We start from the raw sequence: 17,292 nt of genomic DNA, 5'->3' as shown, positions 1-17,292 counted from the left end.
GAGCCGTGGCGCGCTTGCGCAGAGCGTGTGCTGGCGGGGGGAGGGGGAGGGGAGGCGTGCCCGCGGCGGGGCGGGGGGGCGGGGGCCGCGCGGCGGAGGCGCCGGGGCGGGCGCGCGTCCGCGGCGGTGATGGCGGTGCGTGAACGCGCGGCGGCAGCAATGGCCGCTCTGGAGCGGCGGGTGCCGAGTCTCGATGACTTCGCGGGACAGAGCTGGAGCTCGTGGGTGGAACGGGCCGACCTGCCCGCGGCCGACGGTGAGTGAAGCCCCCCTCGAGTCCGGGGACCCCATCACCGTCTCCCCTCCCCCACGCCGGGCCCCCGCCGGCAGAGGGGAGCAGCCGACGGGAGCCGCCGTCCGGCTCCGCGGCCCCCCAAACAAAGGACCCGCCGGGTCCTAGTGCCCGCCTGCTCATCACCTTCGCGCCTCCGGGTCCTAGCGCCGGCCCACCGCCCGCAGCCCACCCTGCCCACCTCTGCCTCTGCCGGTGCCCGGTACCTGCCCCCACGTCTGCTTGCCTTTATCTCTCTCTTCGCCTGCTGTCCTCTAGCTTCCGCCCCTCCTGCACCTGCCCAGGGCTTTCCCCGTCCGCAACAGTCTTCTCCACGTGTTTCCCACGCACCCCACTTCTGTGCCCCCCTCCCACCCCCCTTGTTCCTTCGCCTTCTGCCCCGCACCTCCTGCTCCGTTACGGCGTTTGGGCCTGCGGGTTGCAGTGCTACTGGACCCCCGCCCCCTCCGCTTTAGTTCGTCGGTCCATCCATCTATCCATCCTCCCTTCCTCCCTCCTTTCGTCCATCCATCCCTCTGTGCCTCCAACCCTCAGTCCTCTCCCGGGCCTCTTGCCCTGCCTCTTGGCTCTCTCCCCTGACCCCCACCGTCTCTAGGCCCCCGAGTGCCTTTGGTAAGCGGGCTGACAGCCCCTTCTGCTGATCTTTGTCTCCTGGGCCCCAGGGGGCACCTGGCCTCGTGGCCTTTGGGGTGACAGCAGGCATCACAGCCCTGAAGAAGTTTGCAAGTGAGAAGAGGTGGAGGAGCAGACCGCATGGAGCGGTCTCTGATGACACTTGTTCTCCTCTGAGACATCCGACTCCCAGCTCAGCTCTGCCCATCACTGCATTTTAAGGGACTTAAGAGTGGGAGCTGCCCCTTGTCTCTTGCATGCCTAACCCACTACCCCTTGTATACAGAGATTATGTAAGACTGTCAGCGATCTTTTCATCCTAGAAAGGGGCAAATCTGTTGGTAGGTGTTAGAAGCACATCTCAGTGGAAGCCCAGGCCACCCTAGGACTGCCCCATGCTGGGTGGGCAAGGATGGGGCCATTGTCAGGGTCTGGGTGCTTTGAGAACCGGAAATGGAATCAGACGGGTTTGGTGACTCAGAATTGATTTTTTTTTCCAAGGGACAGGGAGGGGGCATAGAGGAGGGAGGGGAGAGGAGTAAGGTAGGGGGATGGGGGAAAGAGCTGCTTTGCACAGCTAAGATGTTTTTGTCATCAACCCAGAAACTGAGGTAGAAGGGCAACCCTTGCCCAGAGCCCTCCTAAGGAGGGGAGGGGCTTGCATAGGTGACCAAAGGGACTTTGAGGATGCCAAAGGACACCCCCCGCCCCCCCCCCCAGACAGCAGTTTCTCTTCTCAGGATGCTCTGTGACCATCCTGTCAGCACAGGACCTCAGAAGCTGGGTGTAACTTTGTCAGTACCAGGGTAACCCAGGTGGAACAGAATCGCATTCATGGGGATGGGGACCTGGGAGGGTACCTGTTTGGCACGGCACAGAGTAGCAGAAAGGACGCATCAGAGAAATCTCCAAAGAAGGGACTTAGAGATTTGTAGTAAAATACGTTAAGGATCGTTTCCCATTTAAATGGGGAAGCGGGCCCAGAAAAGAGATCATATTTATTCACGATCGCCCAGTAGTCTGCAGTGGAGCTGGGAATCGCACCTTGGAGTGAAGGGTCCATAAGAAAGGTGACAGGATCCTTCCTAATGGGGTCAGGCCATTCCAGAGGTAGCAGGTGAAGGAAGAATGGGCACTTGAGAATGACCTGCTGAAAGGCACTGTAAGCGGTCCTGAGCACCAGATCCTGAGCACCAGAAGCGTGTTAGGGAGTGTGGGCTCCTGCTGCTCTGCTGCCAGCGCCACTGCTTGGGTAGGATATGGGGCTTCTGGGGTGGAGGTGTTCCTTCTGAGCTGTGTTTCTCTCTAGGGGCTGAGTTGGAGGAGAGTAACAAAAACACGAAGAAGTTGGATGCCATGACCCTCATTAAAGAAGGTGGGAGTTGACACACATTAGGCTGGGGCCTAGGGCAGACAGGACCACCTTCCTCTCTTCCAGCATATCCCAGGAGGTGGCTGCTTGAAGCAGCAGGCCTGGGGAGCCTCACTTTGCTAGATCTGAGTCAACCCATTCACCTACCACCTGTGACCTGTTGTGGGAGATCTTAATCATAGGTGATTGGGCTCACTCACCCAACAGCCCCTTCTTAGAAAGCTGAGAGTGTGCAGCATAAAGCCTGTCATGTCAGCTGGGAGGGGGAGGTGTCTTCTGCGCGGGGTGGGTGGGAGTGCTGTCTGACCTTACAGGGAAGCCCCTGCGATCCCCAGCCCCAGTGATGAGGGCTTCTTTATTGCAGACATGTCCATCTTCGGGCACTGCCCCGCACATGACGACTTCTATTTGGTTGTGTGTAACCACTGCAGCCAAGTGGTGAAGCCTCAAGCTTTCCAGAAGCACTGCGGTGAGGCGAGCCCTAGGGAGGAGACAGAGGGGACAGGGGAAGGTGGAACATGGGCCTCTGAGGAAAGGGTCAGTTGGGAGGTCACGTGGGTAGTGCGGGGAGGCCTTGCGGGGGGCGGGGGGGTCAGAAGGTCCTGGGGGTGGCTTCAGAGGATCGTGGCGGGTCAGGGTGCTTGTTTGAGCAAAGTTGTAGCATCTAGGGGAATTAGTGGAAGAACTAAGAGGTTCAGGAAGGTGAGTCCTAGAATTTTGAGTCTTGAAGGCTCATTCAAGGGGAAAGAGGGCAAATTTAAAATCTTGGGCTTGGGAAATTCCAGACTTTGTATTGTGAGTCTGTGGCCAGGATTAGGAGGTTGGGGGAGGAGCCAGTTGATACCACTCACCTTTTTTTTTTTTTTTTTTTCTCAATACCACTCACCTTGATTACTCTCTCCACCTCCTGGTGACAGAAAGAAGACATGGGCCCCTCAGCAAGCTTTATGCCCGGGCCCCACCCCCACCTCCAGCCCCTGCCAGCTCTCAGAAATGCCATGTAGTGAATGGGCAGGGCCCAGCTTGTAGGGCCCCAGGTTCCACCAAAACCTCCTCCAGGGAGAAGGGCCAGGGGTCCCGGAGCCGTGGCCACCAGCCTCCTGAGAAGACACAGAAGGACAGCCTCTGGTAAGGAGAGGCTGGACACTCCCTGAGACCAACCTTGACCCTGACCCTAGCCCAGGGAGGGGTTAATACAAATGGAGGCAGCCATGGGGCAGTGGGGGGCTGCTCACAGCAGGAGGCAGCCATTCTCTCTGCAGCTCCCTTCCAGGTGCTCCAAGGAATATGGGGTCCCCTTTCCCTATGTTCTGCACCCCTGCTATAGCCCACCCAAGTTCAAGGGCTGGGAAGGAGATGGCTCTGGGCTAGAGTCCAGGGCCCAGGCCCAGCCCCCCTGCCCCCCAGCCCACACCCTCTCTCCGTGTGTAGCCTTTTCGTGCCTGTGGTGAATCTGGAGAAGATGTCCAGTCTCCCGAAGCCCGATGGACATGGAATCAGGGTGGCCCCGCCCTCTGCTTTCCTCAGCCAGCCTGGTGGCCTCACCAAGGACTCCCCTGGAAAAAACCCCATGGCACCCCCTTCTAAAGAACCTCCTGGGAGAGAGAGCATCGAGATGACCCCCAGCGAGGGCCCTAGTCACCGGGCTGAAGGCAGCCCCCCTGAAAAGGAGCCTGGTGGGGCCAGGCTGCCCCACAAAACCCACCGGAAGATGGCCCGTGAGTAGTCCTGGTCTTGGGAGTCAGGAAGGTAGAGTGGGGACCCCTTTGGACTGCTTAGTCCTTGGGCTTGATGGAGGGGGGTCAGGAAGGAGCAGTCCTGGCCATCACTGGTTGCCAGGGTACAGGACCCCCTGGTCACCGCTTGACGTGGACATACACTTGAACTCCTTGCTTTCTAGGAAGCTTCTCTCCAGCCCAGGTGTCCTGCTCAAGGCTAAGGGACCTTAAGCCCAAGCGGGTGAAGGTATTCTTTCTCACCCTGGGCTGTTGATCTTTATCTCTGTCTTCAGCTAGATCCAAGGCATCAGACCCCTCCCACAGCTGGTTTCCATGGTTTCCCTGGCATCTCAGATGCCTATGGCTGCTTTTGTTTCTTGATACATTTTGCCCTGTTGTGGACTTGGAGTGTCTTCGCCAGAAGGAGTGCCTAGGCTGGGAGCGGGGACGGGGATGGTTCTTGTGCCCAGCAGAGAGTTTCTGTCTGATGCCCAGAGGAGTTTCTCTAGAGGGCTGTAGCCCTGGACTTGAAGGCCAGAGGTTCTTCTGTCTTAGGCCTGGCTCTTCTCCCTCTGGCCTCCTGGAAATGGCCTCGGGGGGTCACGGGAACTGTTTTCCCCACAGGGAAGGAGTGCGACCTCAACAGGCAGTGTGGGGTAATAAACCCAGAGACCAAAAAGATCTGTACCCGGCTGCTGACCTGCAAGGTAATCTGAGTCCCACTGCACAGTGAGGGGGACAGCAGAGACCCAGGCCCTGGACAAGGAGAGAAACTGCAGTGTTATCCAAGATTCGGCTCAGGGCCTGGGGGTAAATTCTAGGTGAGGCAAGAGGAGAGGAAGTGCCCCCCAGGGGGCCCAGCGTGGGAGCTTTAGGCAGATTGCCCCATTCCAAAGGAAGGTTCTGGGCCTGTGCGGGTGTGAAACAGACACATGAATACACCCAGGAACACATGCACACGCCCCTCTGCTTGCCCAGGGGAGCGCATTGCCACCCCGCGACACTGCTCGGCTCACACACCCTCCCTACCCTTCACCCTGCTCTATTCTAGATCCACTCGGTGCACCAGCGCCGGGAAGTCCAGGGCCGAGCCAAGGACTTTGACGTGCTAGTGGCAGAGCTGAAGGCCAATTCCCGCAAAGGGGAGTCTCCCAAAGAGAAGAGCCCAGGGCGCAAGGAGCCGGCTCTTGAGCGCCCCTCCCAGGAGCCCCCCTCCTCAGGCCAGGTTGTGGCAGCGGCCGCCCCCAACAGCACCTTCTCTGCTCGTGCCAAGCAGACCTACCCGTACTGTGCACTGCCCAGGTACGTCCAGGGTCCAGTCCCCCACCTGGGGACACTTGGCCCCAAGCCACCCGGGACCCCGGGAGAGAGGTCCAGGGAGTCTCACTCCGCCCCAGGCTGGCGGGGGGGGGGGGGTGACACCTGGGGCCCCTGGCCATGGCGCGGAGGTGGGCGACTGCTGCTCCTCACCAAGCATACCGCCATACCTCAGGCTCTCCGTAGGGTGCCGGTGCCCATACCCGGGATAAAACCATGTGCCCAGCTGCTTCGCACAGGCCAACACTCGTACCTGGGGAACCGAAAGGGTCAGGGTCCTGGGTGAGGCAGTCCTACCGCGTATTCATTCACTGGCCCCTTCGTGTGCAGAGGCTGCGCCGGAGCCCGGGGAGAGCCTGCCTGGCCGAAGGAGACACACACGCATCTCTGCCTGTAACACAAGGGGCAGACCCGAAACAGGCTCAGCTCACAGACAGGCTCACAGGAATATGTGATGCAAGAAGGGGGTTGAGAGAATTGACTGGGCTGACCAGAGCTGAGTGCAGTTAAACTCAGAAGATGCTCTGGAGGAGGCGAATCTGGAGCAGATTTCCCACCCCCTCCCCGCCCCCAGGAGGCAGGGCCTGGGAAGTGAAGGGGCTGGGGAGAGGATCCCTTGGGAGCCGTGGCCCCTGACCTTTCTGGCTCCTACTCTGTGAGCTCTGTGGTTCCCTTCCTTCCTATCCTCCTTCCTCTCTGGCTCACTGCCCAGCAGGGTGTCTGCCCTGGCTTTTTGAGCTTGGCGGGTTCAGGGACACCCCCACCCTGACCCACTCCCGTCTCATCGCCCTCACATCCCCTTTGGCCCTTCCAGGTCCCGGGCCTCCTCTGAGAGTGAGTTGGATGATGAAGGCCCCTGTGGTGGTGATGGGGACCCAGGCCTGTTCCCCTTTCCCCTGCCCCGGGGTGGGGCCCAGGCCTCCAGCGAGGAGAGTGAGGAGGAGGGGACATCTGAGGACCTCCACCTCCCCCCTGACTGCCATTATGCAACCCGGCCCCCGCGGCCACAGGCGGTAAGGACCTGGGGCAGGGACCTGGGGCGGGGGGTGGCCCAGCCCTCCTGGCCCACAGTGTGGGGAGGAGGTCAGATCCTCTGCACAGGAGCCCTCCCTGCGTCCCAGGCCCCACTAACCATGCACCTTCCTTCTGCCTTTAGTTCTGCACCTTTGGGAGCCGGCTGGTGAGTCCAGGATGCTACGTGTTTAGCCGCCGGCTGGACCGGTTCTGCTCAGCACTGAGCTCTATGCTGGAGCGGCACCTCAGCTCTCACATGTGGAAGTGAGTCTCTCTGGCCCAGAACGGCCCTCCCTAGTCCCCCGGGGCCTGGATGTACGTGGGCTTCAGAAGCCCTCCTTCTCACACACCTAGAGATGCAGTTTGGCTGTTTGGGCAAGACCCCAGATAGAATGAAGGAGAGGTGGGAAGCTGACAGGCCGAGGCTGGGCTGAGGCAGGGCATGAGTGGGTGGTGGGGGAGGGAATCCCGACCCTTATCCATCGCTTCCAGTACCTTCTGGGTGACTAGGCATAGGGGACGGCCAATCTGAAATTTGAAATGAGGTTCTTAATGGGTCTCTGTAGCGCTCCATTCCTGCCTACCCGCTGTGCTTTCTTCCTGACCCTCAGTTCTACGGTCTCCCAGCAGATGGCAGCAGGGCCGGGGCTCTGTGGGCCATTTCTAGGTGGGGCAGAGAAGCGGAGGTTGGTGGGGAGGTCCTCTTGTTTGCGGGGTGGCGTCACAGCGGAGCTCTTTTTGCTGCAGGAAGATCCCACCGGCGGCAGAACCTCCATCCCACCTTGTCAGCTCCCCACTCTCTGCTCCCCTGAGCCCATCCTCTACGGGCAGCTGCCCCCGCCTCCCAGGCCCACCCCCCAGACCTGCCTGCCCAGCCTCCACGTCCCCCGCCAAGGACAGCCTGGTCCCCAGCTACCCTGCTGGCTCCCCCAGTGTGGCAGCCGCCTGCAGCCAGGCAGAGTGCACGGGCGGGAGCCAGGCCATCACCTCACCACTGCCTGCCAACACGCCGTCCCCATCCTTCAGCAAACTCCCACCATCGAAGGCTAGCAAGTCATCCAAAGGCAAGGACGGCCCCGAGGCGGAGGCCCCTTCTCGAAAGCGAAAGTTATCCCCAGGCCCCACCACTTTCAAACGGACCTGCATCCTGGAGCCCTCTGGCAAAGGCAAACCCTCCGGCTGCCGAGGCCTCTCGGCCAAGACTAAAACAGCCCTGGGCGTGGGGCTTAATGGGACGGTGGGGCCAAGAGTGAAGCGGGCAGGGCTGCTGGACTGTCGGGCTTCCCCTCATCAGGCCGCTGCACCCGTCAAGGCTTCTCAGCTGGACAACCGGGGAGGGGCTGGACACCCAGCCAAGGCCCTGCCAACCAATTGCCTCTCTGAGGAGGAGGTAGCCAAGAAGCGGAAAAACCTGGCCACTTACTGCCGGCCGGTGAAGGCCAAGCACTGCCAGGCCGGCGCCCCTGCCGATGCGGCCTGCCCCGTGCGCCGCAAGAAGCCGGGTCCTGCCGTGGCCTTTGAGGAGAAGTGTTCCACACTGAAGGTACCAGCCCAGCTCCCTGGAGAGCATGGGCAGGGAGAGATGAGGATGGACGAGGGTAGAGTGCACAGTGGGAGCCTGGCACAGAGAAGGTGCTAAGGCAATGTTTGTGCGGGGAAGGGATGAAAGGGGAAGCTGAGAGAGTCCTGGGCCGCCTTCTCTAGGCAGAGGTAGGTCAGCTCTTTGAAAGGTGACCCAGCTTTTGCTTGATGGGCCCTCCCCTCTCTCTCCCTTGAGCTACAGAGAGGCTGCCTCTCCTCTGCCCCCACATCTGCTTCTGTTGTAATGAAAGGGCCCCTTTTTGAATCGGCTGTTCCTCACACCAGGAACTGGAGCTCCCTCTGTCCCCGAAGGAAAGGAAGTTGGACTTCATGAACTCTGATGGGAAAGGTTTGGGCAGGGACGCTGAACTTGGGTCCCCGAGCCATGGCCTGATAGGCTGGGCAGCAGGGTGGGTGGGCCACTCTTGTTCCTTGGTTCTGCTTCTGGGCATCAGGGCCTGGAAAGGCAGGGACACCACCCAAGTCCACGTATGCCTATGTGCCCACCTTGCACACGTGCCCACTTCCAGGATTTCAGGTGCCAGGCTAGTCCTCCAGGGTTTCTGGTAAAGCCAGCAGCCAGGTTTATGTGCCTCTTCTGGTGGGAGCCCCAGAGCAGCATGCTATGGGCTGTCTGTATGATCTCATCCTGGAGGGACTTCCTGATGGTGAGAAGGGGATGGATATTCTTCTGGTGTAGGCCCGGGCCAGATGCATACCCGCTCCTCGGGCACCTGCATGAGTAGCAAGTCGGACGGTGCCCCACATGTGTGCGCATGTGCATGCGGATGTTCTCAGGCTGTCCCTGCTCTGCTGGCCTTCATCTGTCCCCTCGTCCAGCTGTCATCATCAGCTCCGCCAGGAGAAAAGCAAGCTTTAGCTCTAATGGCCCACACAGTCCACTGGGTAGGAGGACTGGTAGGCCCCCAGCCTGATGGTGTCTCTTGCCTCTTGTCTTCCTGCAGTCTAAAGCCCATTAACAAGAAAGTGCCTGCCCACTGCGATGGAGCCGCCAGCACCTCCTCCCCTCCAGATCCGGGCCCCAGGCTGCTGCCGCTTTTTATAACTTTATATTATTTTTTTTAAGAAAAAAAACTCTTTAAAATACCTCAAGACTGTCTCCCTGTTCTGTTGCTGCTAAAGAAAATGTAAAAACAGAAACATAGAAAAGGAAGGAAAAGATGTAATAAAATGAGTATCCTTGCTGTCCCCATCCGCACCCCAGGAGGCAAAGATGATAGGCAGCCAGACTCCAGCTCCCAGCGCCTGCCTGCAGAAGTCTCTTATGCTCATATATTTTTGTCCTTTTAAATGGTGTGGGGATGGCTGGGATTTGTGTCCTGCGGGAATCTTCCCTCCAGAGAGGATGATGAGGCATATGGCTCTGTGTGAGCAAGGCTCGTGAGAATCTTTATCCCAGAAATGACCCTGGTCCCACTGGGAAGGGAAACTTGACGGGTGGGGAGGTGGAGGCACACCTCTGGCTCTACTCTCAGGTCTCTGCCCTGAGGGTCTGTGGGCGTCAGTCTGGGCCTTCTTACTGGCCCTCCGGCAACGCTGGGCCTCCGTGCCATCTCTGAACCGATTGCCTCAGTCTCTTCCACTGTTGCTGCCCTAACCACCTCTCACTAGCAGCTTTGTTCTCTCAACCACTAGGGGAGCTCGAATGGAGTTGGTAACCGCTCTAAGGATGTCCATGATTTCCGTGGACAGCCAGTTTTGGTCTCTGTCCCAGGCCTGTGGGTTTGCCCTTCAGGAAGGGGTAGAGAGTCCCTCCCAGGTAGGCCTTAAGCTGCACCACACCTTTCTGGAGGCAGGAAGGAGAAAGGTATGATCGCTTACAAAACTTCTGGCGTGGGAGGCAGCAGGAATGTGGGAGGTCCTGGTCCCTCCGGATCACCTGGCTCCCCAGGGCTGAGCAGATGGTGTGGAGGTGGGAAGGCCTGGGGGTGCCCTAGTTCTTCCGTTTCCCTCACTGGCGACTGGCGTGCTGATAGGGGATGAGACTGTTGTTGCATCTCCCTCCTTGGGTCCTCCAAACCTGAGCTCACCAGCACCAGCTGGTTTCTTCTCCTCCAAACCTGAGCTCACCAGGCACGAGCACGATTTTTTGACCTGGTCCTTACCTTTCAGTCTCCTTGCTTTACGGCAGGGAGGACACTTACCCCCTTTACAAGACAGAAGAAGGGACGGCGGCGGGGAGGGTGTGGGCCCCGAGAAATTCAGGGTTTCTAGAAGACCGTTCAAAGCACTGGTTTCACACTCTCGGTTCAGTGCACGACGTCGGTCATTGGGGTTTGGGTGGGATCAGTTGCCCTAAGTGTCATTTCCATAGGCTACTTGAGACGTAAGCCCTCGCGGGCAGGAAGGTACAGTGAAGCAGGGGCCGCCTGCCGCCCGGCGCCCTGGAGCCCCCGGCGCCCTGGGGCCGGCGCGCTTTCCCCCCAGCCCCCAGGGGGCGCTGTGGGCGAGGCCGCCGTGCTGCCGCCGCGCCCGGGGGAGGGGCCTCTCCCGCCGCCGCCGCCTCCGCGATCGCAAACCCGGAAGACGCGCCCCGGCGGCTGGGAGCGGGAGCCCGCCCGGCCATGCAGCCCCTGGAGGTGGGTCTGGTTCCCGCTCCGGCGAGGGAGCCGAGACTGAGCCTCTGGCTGCGGAGAGGCAGTGGGATCTTGGCGCACCTGGTGGCTTTGGGCTTCACCATCTTCCTGACCGCGCTGTCCCGGCCAGGCACCAGTGAGTGCGCGGGGCGGGGCGGGGCGGGGCGGGGCGGGGCGGCCGGGGGCGGGGCCGGGGCGGGGCTGGGCGCCTCGGTCCCTGGAGGGGCACGGCGGGGCTCAGGGCGTGGTGGGGCGGGGCCCCGCGAGCTGGCGGGGCGCTGTGGGTGCTGGGCTGCAGAGGCAGAGCCCCCTGAACTCACCGGTTCAGCAGAAGCGGAGCCCCTCGTGGAGGATACAAGGAGGCCAAGGGCCAGTGTAGGGCCGAGCTGAGCTGGAGCTGCGGGAGGGGGTGCCCAGGCCAGACTTGGTGGATGGTTCCCCCTTGGTTGCTCACCGTAAGCCCCACTGGCAGCTCCACTTCGCACGGAGTTGCTGATTGGGGCGGCAGCAGGGCGCCGACCTTCCCCGTAGCCGGAGTCTCGGAGTCTCGTGCTCCCGCCAGCCGCAGGGCAGAAACCTGGCGCCCGGCTGTCAGTCTGTTCTCTTTGATTCCTAGGTCTTTTCTCCTGGCACCCTGTATTCATGGCCTTGGCGGTGAGTTGGGCTTCCTTTCTGCCCCTGATTTGCTTGGTATGCCCCTAGGGAAGCATCCAGCCTTCCTAAGGCCCAGAGACCAGGGGGAGAGGATGAGGGCCCCATCTTCCCCTGCAGCTTATGGTTGGGAGACATGGAAGGCTGGGCTGTAGTTAGTGTCCCGTGGCTGAGGGGAGTTGGGAGGCCGTGGAAGACGTTTCTTCTCCTCTAAGACCTGAAAGGAGGAAGTAGAAGTGGTGTCCAGTCACCTGCCCCCTCCCCCAACTCCAGCCCCACGAAGTTCAGAAGGAAGTTTAACACTTGTAAAGATTTGCTTAACATGCAGTGAAAAAAAAAAAAAAAAAAGATTTGCTTAACATGGGTCAGGAAATGGGAGCCCCGCCTGTGGAGGAGGTGGGCATGGCTGTGGCCTGAAGGAGGACCTCACTCAGCTGTCCATTCCTGCCTGTGCTCAGACGCTGACCCTGACCCGAGGCAGGAGGTCCTGGGGGAGTTCTTTAGGCTCCCTGCTGAGGAGTGTGGAGGAGTGCAAGCACGACCTCCTCCTAGGCCTCCAGGCCGGGCCTGCGCTCACTGGCCCTCTCCTGTGTTCACAGTTCTGCCTCTGCATGGCCGAGGCCATCCTGCTCTTCTCGCCTGAACACTCCCTGTTCTTCTTCTGCTCCCGAAAGGCCCGGATCCGACTCCACTGGGCGGGACAGACCCTAGCCATCCTCTGTGCAGCCCTGGGCCTGGGCTTCATCATCCTCAGCAGGGCCCGCAGTGAGCTGCCCCACCTGGCGTCCTGGCACAGCTGGGCGGGGGTGGTGACGCTGCTGGCCACAGGCGGGCAGGCGCTGTGTGGGTCCTGCCTTCTCTGTCCCCGAGCAGCCGGGGTGTCCAGGGTGGCCCGCCTCAAGCTCTACCATCTGACTTGTGGACTGGTGGTCTACCTGATGGCTACGGTCACGGTGCTCCTGGGCATGTACTCAGTGTGGTTCCAGGCTCAGATCAAAGGTACAGCCTGGTACCTGTGCCTGGCACTGCCCCTCTATCCTGCCCTGGTGATCATGCACCAGATCTCCAGCTCCTACTTGCCAAAGAAGAAAATGGAAATGTGAGTTTCTCCAAACTCTGAATGTAGGTGGGACACTTGCCTTGGACTTAAAGGTTCCCATTGGTGCGCTTCAGGGGATCCACTTCAGAAGTGGTAGGGTTTTTGTACCTCTTAGCTGGGCCAGGGGCTGCAGAAACCCAAACTGCTGTTGCTGATGGTGACTCCGATGGGGAAATCTGCTGGGTGCCCATGGAAGGTGATGGGGGGGCTTGCTCCTGAAGCCTCTACTCTTGTTGGGAGACAGAAGTGTCGGGTGGTGGTAGTGTTGGTGTTCGCAGTCATTTCTTGCCTGTGTGGCTGATGGGTGGTTGGGTTCCAGTAATTTATGAACAATAGCAGTAGTACGTCGGGTAGAGTATGGAGAGAGACCACGGGTTATGGTTCTTGTAGGCTCTACTGGGCAGCCTTAGGCAAGTCACGTGTCTTGGGACCGGTTTCCGCATCCGTGTCGCGGGTGAGTGTTTCTAAACAATCTCCAACATTCAGTGTCTGTCAGATGGATGCCACAGAACACTCTTCCCGCTCTGGACCATGGGCTGGACCACTAAGCAGACTCAGGATGTTATTGTCACATTCATTATCCCCCTATCCCTCTGGAAGGACAGGTCTGCCCCCATGGCCCTCCAGGAATAATCTGCTGATTGGGCTCCTGGACCTAGGGCACAGGGGGTCAGGCACTGTGGAGAGAAGGGTCCCAGATGAGGCTCTCTTGAACTCCAAGACTTTAATAAAGGCACTAAAGTCACTTTAAAGCTTTTAAAGGAGCAGAAGGGCGTTAGCCTCAGCAAGCCTGTGGCTCTGGGCAGGGCTTCTCAGCTCAGTTGAGAACTTCCTTCGGCCCACCTCAGATTCTGGACTTGAGGACCGCAGCACATGGGGCGGTGCCTTTCCCTGCCGTGTGTTCTGGGTTGCATAGTAGTCCTGAGCATCTCGTAGCCATCCTTAGGCTCGGGCTCTTGCCTTAGCACATAGCTCTGTGGGGGTATTCCAAAGCTTTTAGAACAAAATAAAAGCTAAAGAAGTGGGGTAGGGCTTTTCTGATCGAGGAAAAACAAAGTCTCCCTGGTTCCCCTTCTCAGCCAAGCTTTTCTCAGTTGCTGTCTCTTTTCAGCTCTTTCGCCCAGGATGGGGCTGAGTGTGGTGCCAGCTGGCAAAAAATAAAAGCGCTGGGCCCTCTTGCCTGCAGAGACCCTTCCTTGTTCCACACTGAAGGTAGTTCCCCAGCTGCCCTCAGTAGTGAGCTGGATGCCAGACTGGTTTGGTTGGGGAGATGCACCGCCATAGATCGTGGCAAGGATTGAAGACTGCCACGCCAGGAAAGCTGGTGTTGAGGCAGGTAGACAGCTCAGTGGAAGCTCTGGGAGGCCTGGGTGTTGGGGCTGGAGCTCCTGGTCCCAGGAGCAGGGCAGGTGTTCCTAGGTGGCAGTAATTTCGATGTCTTAGGTCCTCCTAAGATTTAAGACCTCCGTCTCTGAGTGGCTCAGAAACCAGGAGGTTGGTATGGTTTAACAATCCGGGACTGGGAACTGCAAGGACAGAAGTATCCTCTGAGTGGATCTCACTGGGTCAGATGGCATCTTCCAGGGGCATGTAAAGGGGGTCTCTGCTCTTCAGCAGGTGATTACACCTGTCTCGCTGTCACCTCTCCACTCTCAGGCTACCCAGTGTGGTCTAAACTTGGGAGAGGTGGTTTCTGGGGCTGCCTGAAGGGCATTCTTATCCAGGGTCACTTTGCTCAGGGACTCCTGTCTCCCCCCCCCAACCCCCCATCGCAGCCAGTGCTGGGAGTGTCACTGTCTCCAGCAGGGTGACAGGTCCGGGTGAGGTTCACCAGCTTCTGCGAGCCGGGCAGCCAGCACCACAGAGCCCAGCCTGCCGGAGGTGTTGGCTGCTGCCAGGTGGTGCGGGGGCCGAGGCGGGCGGCGGGCTGACAGCCGGTGGTTTGCGTGGGCTGTGCCAGCTGATGTCTATTCCCAGCCCTGGGAGGAAGGGGGACGTCATTTATGTTCTGCAGGAGGAAGGGGGCCCCAGCTGTCACCTCTCTGACCAGGAGGCCTGGGGGGCAGGGGCACAGGGCCACGAGGGGGGCACAGGTGGTCTTCTGCCGAGCCTGTCTGACTGCAGTAGATGGAGCAGGTCACCAGGAGGAGCCCTTCTTCCCGGTTGGCCAGCCTGGGGGGGACTTCCCGCCCCCCCCCTCCTCTGCATCTCTCCCTGCATCACCACCTGCCCTCCCATCCTGAGGCAGCAGCTGGACAACCATTAGACCTCGGCGCCAGGGCACTCTTCCTCCAGCTGGGATCTGGGTGGCTGCCTGCTGCACACGCCCCTGGCTTGTGTGGTTTCCTCCTCCCTACGCCCTGTTCCCCCCACCTCCCTGTCTCTCCCCATCTGGGATGTTAGCTGGGCTCCTCAGCAGTGAGGCAGAGGCTCTGGGGTGAAGGAGCAAATGGCTACCCTTTTGCCCTTGTTCCCTGACTAGGGAAAGCTGCTAGTAGTCAGCCTATTTTGCCTTTTAAAAAAAAAAAAAAAAAAGGCTGGGGTGCTCACATAAAAAAAAAAAAAATTGCATGTCATTTGCACAAATTTGCATATCAGGCTCACTAAGACTTGATTCCAAATATGATTATGTTTCAAACTCAACCTTGAGGACATTAGAAATGTAGATGTTTTTTGTAACCAAATCCAAATGGTAACAGGATTATCGTCCTGGGTTCAGACCCTCCCCCCATCTTCCTGGAACCACTCCTTGCCTTGAGCCCCACCGGAGCTGGGGTTGGTGTTGAATGGCAGGAGCTCTGTGTCTGGGGAAGTCTTCCAGCCTCACCTTCTTGGCTGCTACGCTGCAGCAAAGGTCGGTTACCGGGTCCCTTGCTGGCCCCGTTCCTCCTCTCCGTGCCACCCCATGGGGCCAACTGCCTGGCCCATCCTGACACTGGCCTGTACCTTTTTCCTCATTGTCCTCACCCTTCCACCCCCGTGCATGGCTGCTCTGGGTCTTGTTTTTCAAACCTCACTGTGGGAGATCTAGGCATCCTCCCTGAGCCAGCTGGCTGCTGTGCCAAGGCCTGTTCAGAGTTAATAATAATCATTAGCTGCACAGTGCTGGGGCCTTTCAGCTCCAGAGCTCTAGGCACTTGCAGGCTCAGGCTGAGTCAGCCACTCCTCACCCCCCCACCCCCACCCCGCTGGAGTGTAACGGAATGGGGAGGGGCAGGGGGGTCGGAGCTCACTTCCTAGCCATGGCTTGAGGCTGCTGTCCTCTGGGAGTGGGGCCCTGAGCACCCTCTGAGTAAATCACTAAGGTCTTTTCACCTGACAAAAGTCAAGATGGGGCGGGGGACAAAGCGTAGGCTCCACTGAGAATAGCAGTGGCAGCTGTTGACTCTGAACCGCTAGCATGCTGTCCTTCTCTTACCTGTCTTGACTTCTAGAGGACACCCCTGCTCCTGATGCCCCAATCTCAGCATTTCTGGGGGCCCTTTGCAGGCTTAGGGAGCAGGGAGGCTTCTGAGTTAGTGCTCTGTTACCCTTGTATCTGGTTGACCTAAGAGCCTGTGAATCAGGCAGCACAAAGTGCATTGTCCTGGGAGCCAGGAAAGCTGAAGCCTGGGTTTGTTCAGCTCCTCACAAGGGTGTGGCCAAAGGCAAACCACTTACTGCTCCACCTACCTCACAGGGATGTTGTGAGGGTCAGAGGAGAGAATGCATGTTAACAAGGCATTGCAGAGTCCAAAGCATTAAACAAATGTAAACAGCTGTGTTGACAAGTATGTTTTTGTCCTTGACTCTCTTTTACTCAGCGTGGCTCTGGGTTTGATGCTTCTTTTAGGGAAGCAATCGACAGTTACGGAAAATGATGCTGAGGGTACCCAACTCTGAGAGGTTATGTTGTCGGCCGTCGTAAGAGAACACACATTTCCTCCTTCTAGATGCAAGGTCAGCTGTCACGCACTGTTAGGAATGCCATCAAGGTTATGACCCTAGCGAAGCCAGCCCTGAGTGCTGCCCACCCAGTGGTTTCCAGGCATGGGGCTGATTATAAATCTGGAGATCAGCACAGTTGTCCCTTCATCCAGCCCGAAGTTCATGGAGCAGGTCACAAGTCTGCCTAAATCTCTCCTACCTAATTCTGAGCTTCAGAAGGAAAAGTGGAGCAGACAGGCCAGGAAGGCAGGAGCAACAGTAATGGACACAACACTGCCACCCTGACCCTCTGGTTTCCCTTGTAGCCTCAGGCTGAGCAAGGCCTGCATCGGGCCCTCATGCCAGGCACTGGAGGTGCAGAGCTGCAACACATGGCCCCCAGCATCTTCACAGGCTTCTCTCCTTGGAGTAGGATCTGTCCCTTCCTCCTTAAAGGACTTGATTGGAATTAAAACACACACACACCCCAAGAAAACAGTTCTATTTAAATGTTAAATTAGGGGAAGGATACTTTCCATTCCATTTGAGAACTGCCAGCAGCCCGCCCGGAGTGCACACCAAGAGGTAGGTACCACAGCAGTGCAGAGGCTTCGGTATTCAGTTTTTTATTTCTTTTCTAACCTGGGATCCAGCAACGAGACATTAGTCAGCTGTTGTGGGCATAGCCTGGCATTTCTCCCCAATATGGGCACAGAGAAGACATAGGTGACAGATGGAACAACAGGGCCCCAGAACTGCCCTAAGGGGTGGGCTAAGCTTAAAGCAAACCCAGAATACCTCCAATAAGGCAGCCTTCCCTCTGCCCATCCACCCAGAAAGCTTAGCTAGTCACCAATGTGCGGGGACTAAGAGCCCCAGTTTTTAATCTTCCTGCTATTGTCAGAATTTCCCAGAGGATTTTTTTTAACCTCCGCTATAGATCAAAGAGCTACTTCAGGCCATTCTGTGGTACCAGAGGATTCAACTCTTGGGTCTCACCGAGTATACATGAGGGGCCCCCAGCACCCCTCTCTTTAAAGCAGCTAGTGAGTTCTCTTGGCACGCTTTCTAAGGATGCCCAGGACTCAGCTGGGCCTTTCCAGCTGGACCCCACCAAAAATAAACTGGCCAAG

The 17,292-nt window shown here is 58.6% G+C and overlaps 2 protein-coding genes and 1 long non-coding RNA gene across 5 annotated transcripts; 2 read left to right on the top strand and 1 right to left on the bottom strand.

Annotated features, from left to right (window-relative positions):
- Positions 1-82: 82 nt before the first annotated feature.
- ATXN7L2 (ataxin 7 like 2) lies at positions 83-9,019 on the top strand. 2 transcript variants are annotated; one of them, XM_025996370.2, is made up of 12 exons: positions 83-256; positions 2,214-2,279; positions 2,641-2,745; positions 3,194-3,404; positions 3,708-3,994; positions 4,619-4,701; positions 5,046-5,296; positions 6,126-6,324; positions 6,468-6,589; positions 7,073-7,868; positions 8,192-8,255; positions 8,872-9,019. In XM_025996370.2, exons 1-12 carry the CDS (start codon positions 130-132, stop codon positions 8,874-8,876), a joined length of 2,316 nt encoding a protein of 771 aa, XP_025852155.2. In that variant the 5' UTR covers positions 83-129; the 3' UTR covers positions 8,877-9,019. The 2 variants fall into 2 exon arrangements, with proteins under 2 accessions (XP_025852155.2, XP_025852156.2); XM_025996371.2 differs by lacking the exon at positions 8,192-8,255.
- On the bottom strand, positions 2,637-11,126 carry LOC140598351 (uncharacterized). 2 transcript variants are annotated; one of them, XR_012000725.1, is made up of 5 exons: positions 10,824-11,126; positions 5,565-5,702; positions 3,719-3,832; positions 3,163-3,376; positions 2,637-2,757 (listed from the first exon to the last, which is right to left on the bottom strand). It is a non-coding gene; the product is annotated as an uncharacterized lncRNA (long non-coding RNA). The 2 variants fall into 2 exon arrangements; XR_012000726.1 differs by lacking the exons at positions 5,565-5,702; positions 10,824-11,126 and adding an exon at positions 4,256-4,625.
- On the top strand, positions 10,301-16,026 carry CYB561D1 (cytochrome b561 family member D1). Its single transcript, XM_025996373.2, has 3 exons — positions 10,301-10,639; positions 11,120-11,157; positions 11,754-16,026. Exons 1-3 carry the CDS (start codon positions 10,492-10,494, stop codon positions 12,255-12,257), a joined length of 690 nt encoding a protein of 229 aa, XP_025852158.1. The 5' UTR covers positions 10,301-10,491; the 3' UTR covers positions 12,258-16,026.
- The last annotated feature ends 1,266 nt before the right edge of the window (positions 16,027-17,292 follow it).

Source organism: Vulpes vulpes, chromosome 3 (assembly GCF_048418805.1).
Source record: "Vulpes vulpes isolate BD-2025 chromosome 3, VulVul3, whole genome shotgun sequence".
Taxonomy (NCBI): Eukaryota; Metazoa; Chordata; class Mammalia; order Carnivora; family Canidae; genus Vulpes; species Vulpes vulpes.
This window is presented reverse-complemented; position numbering and strand designations above follow the sequence as displayed.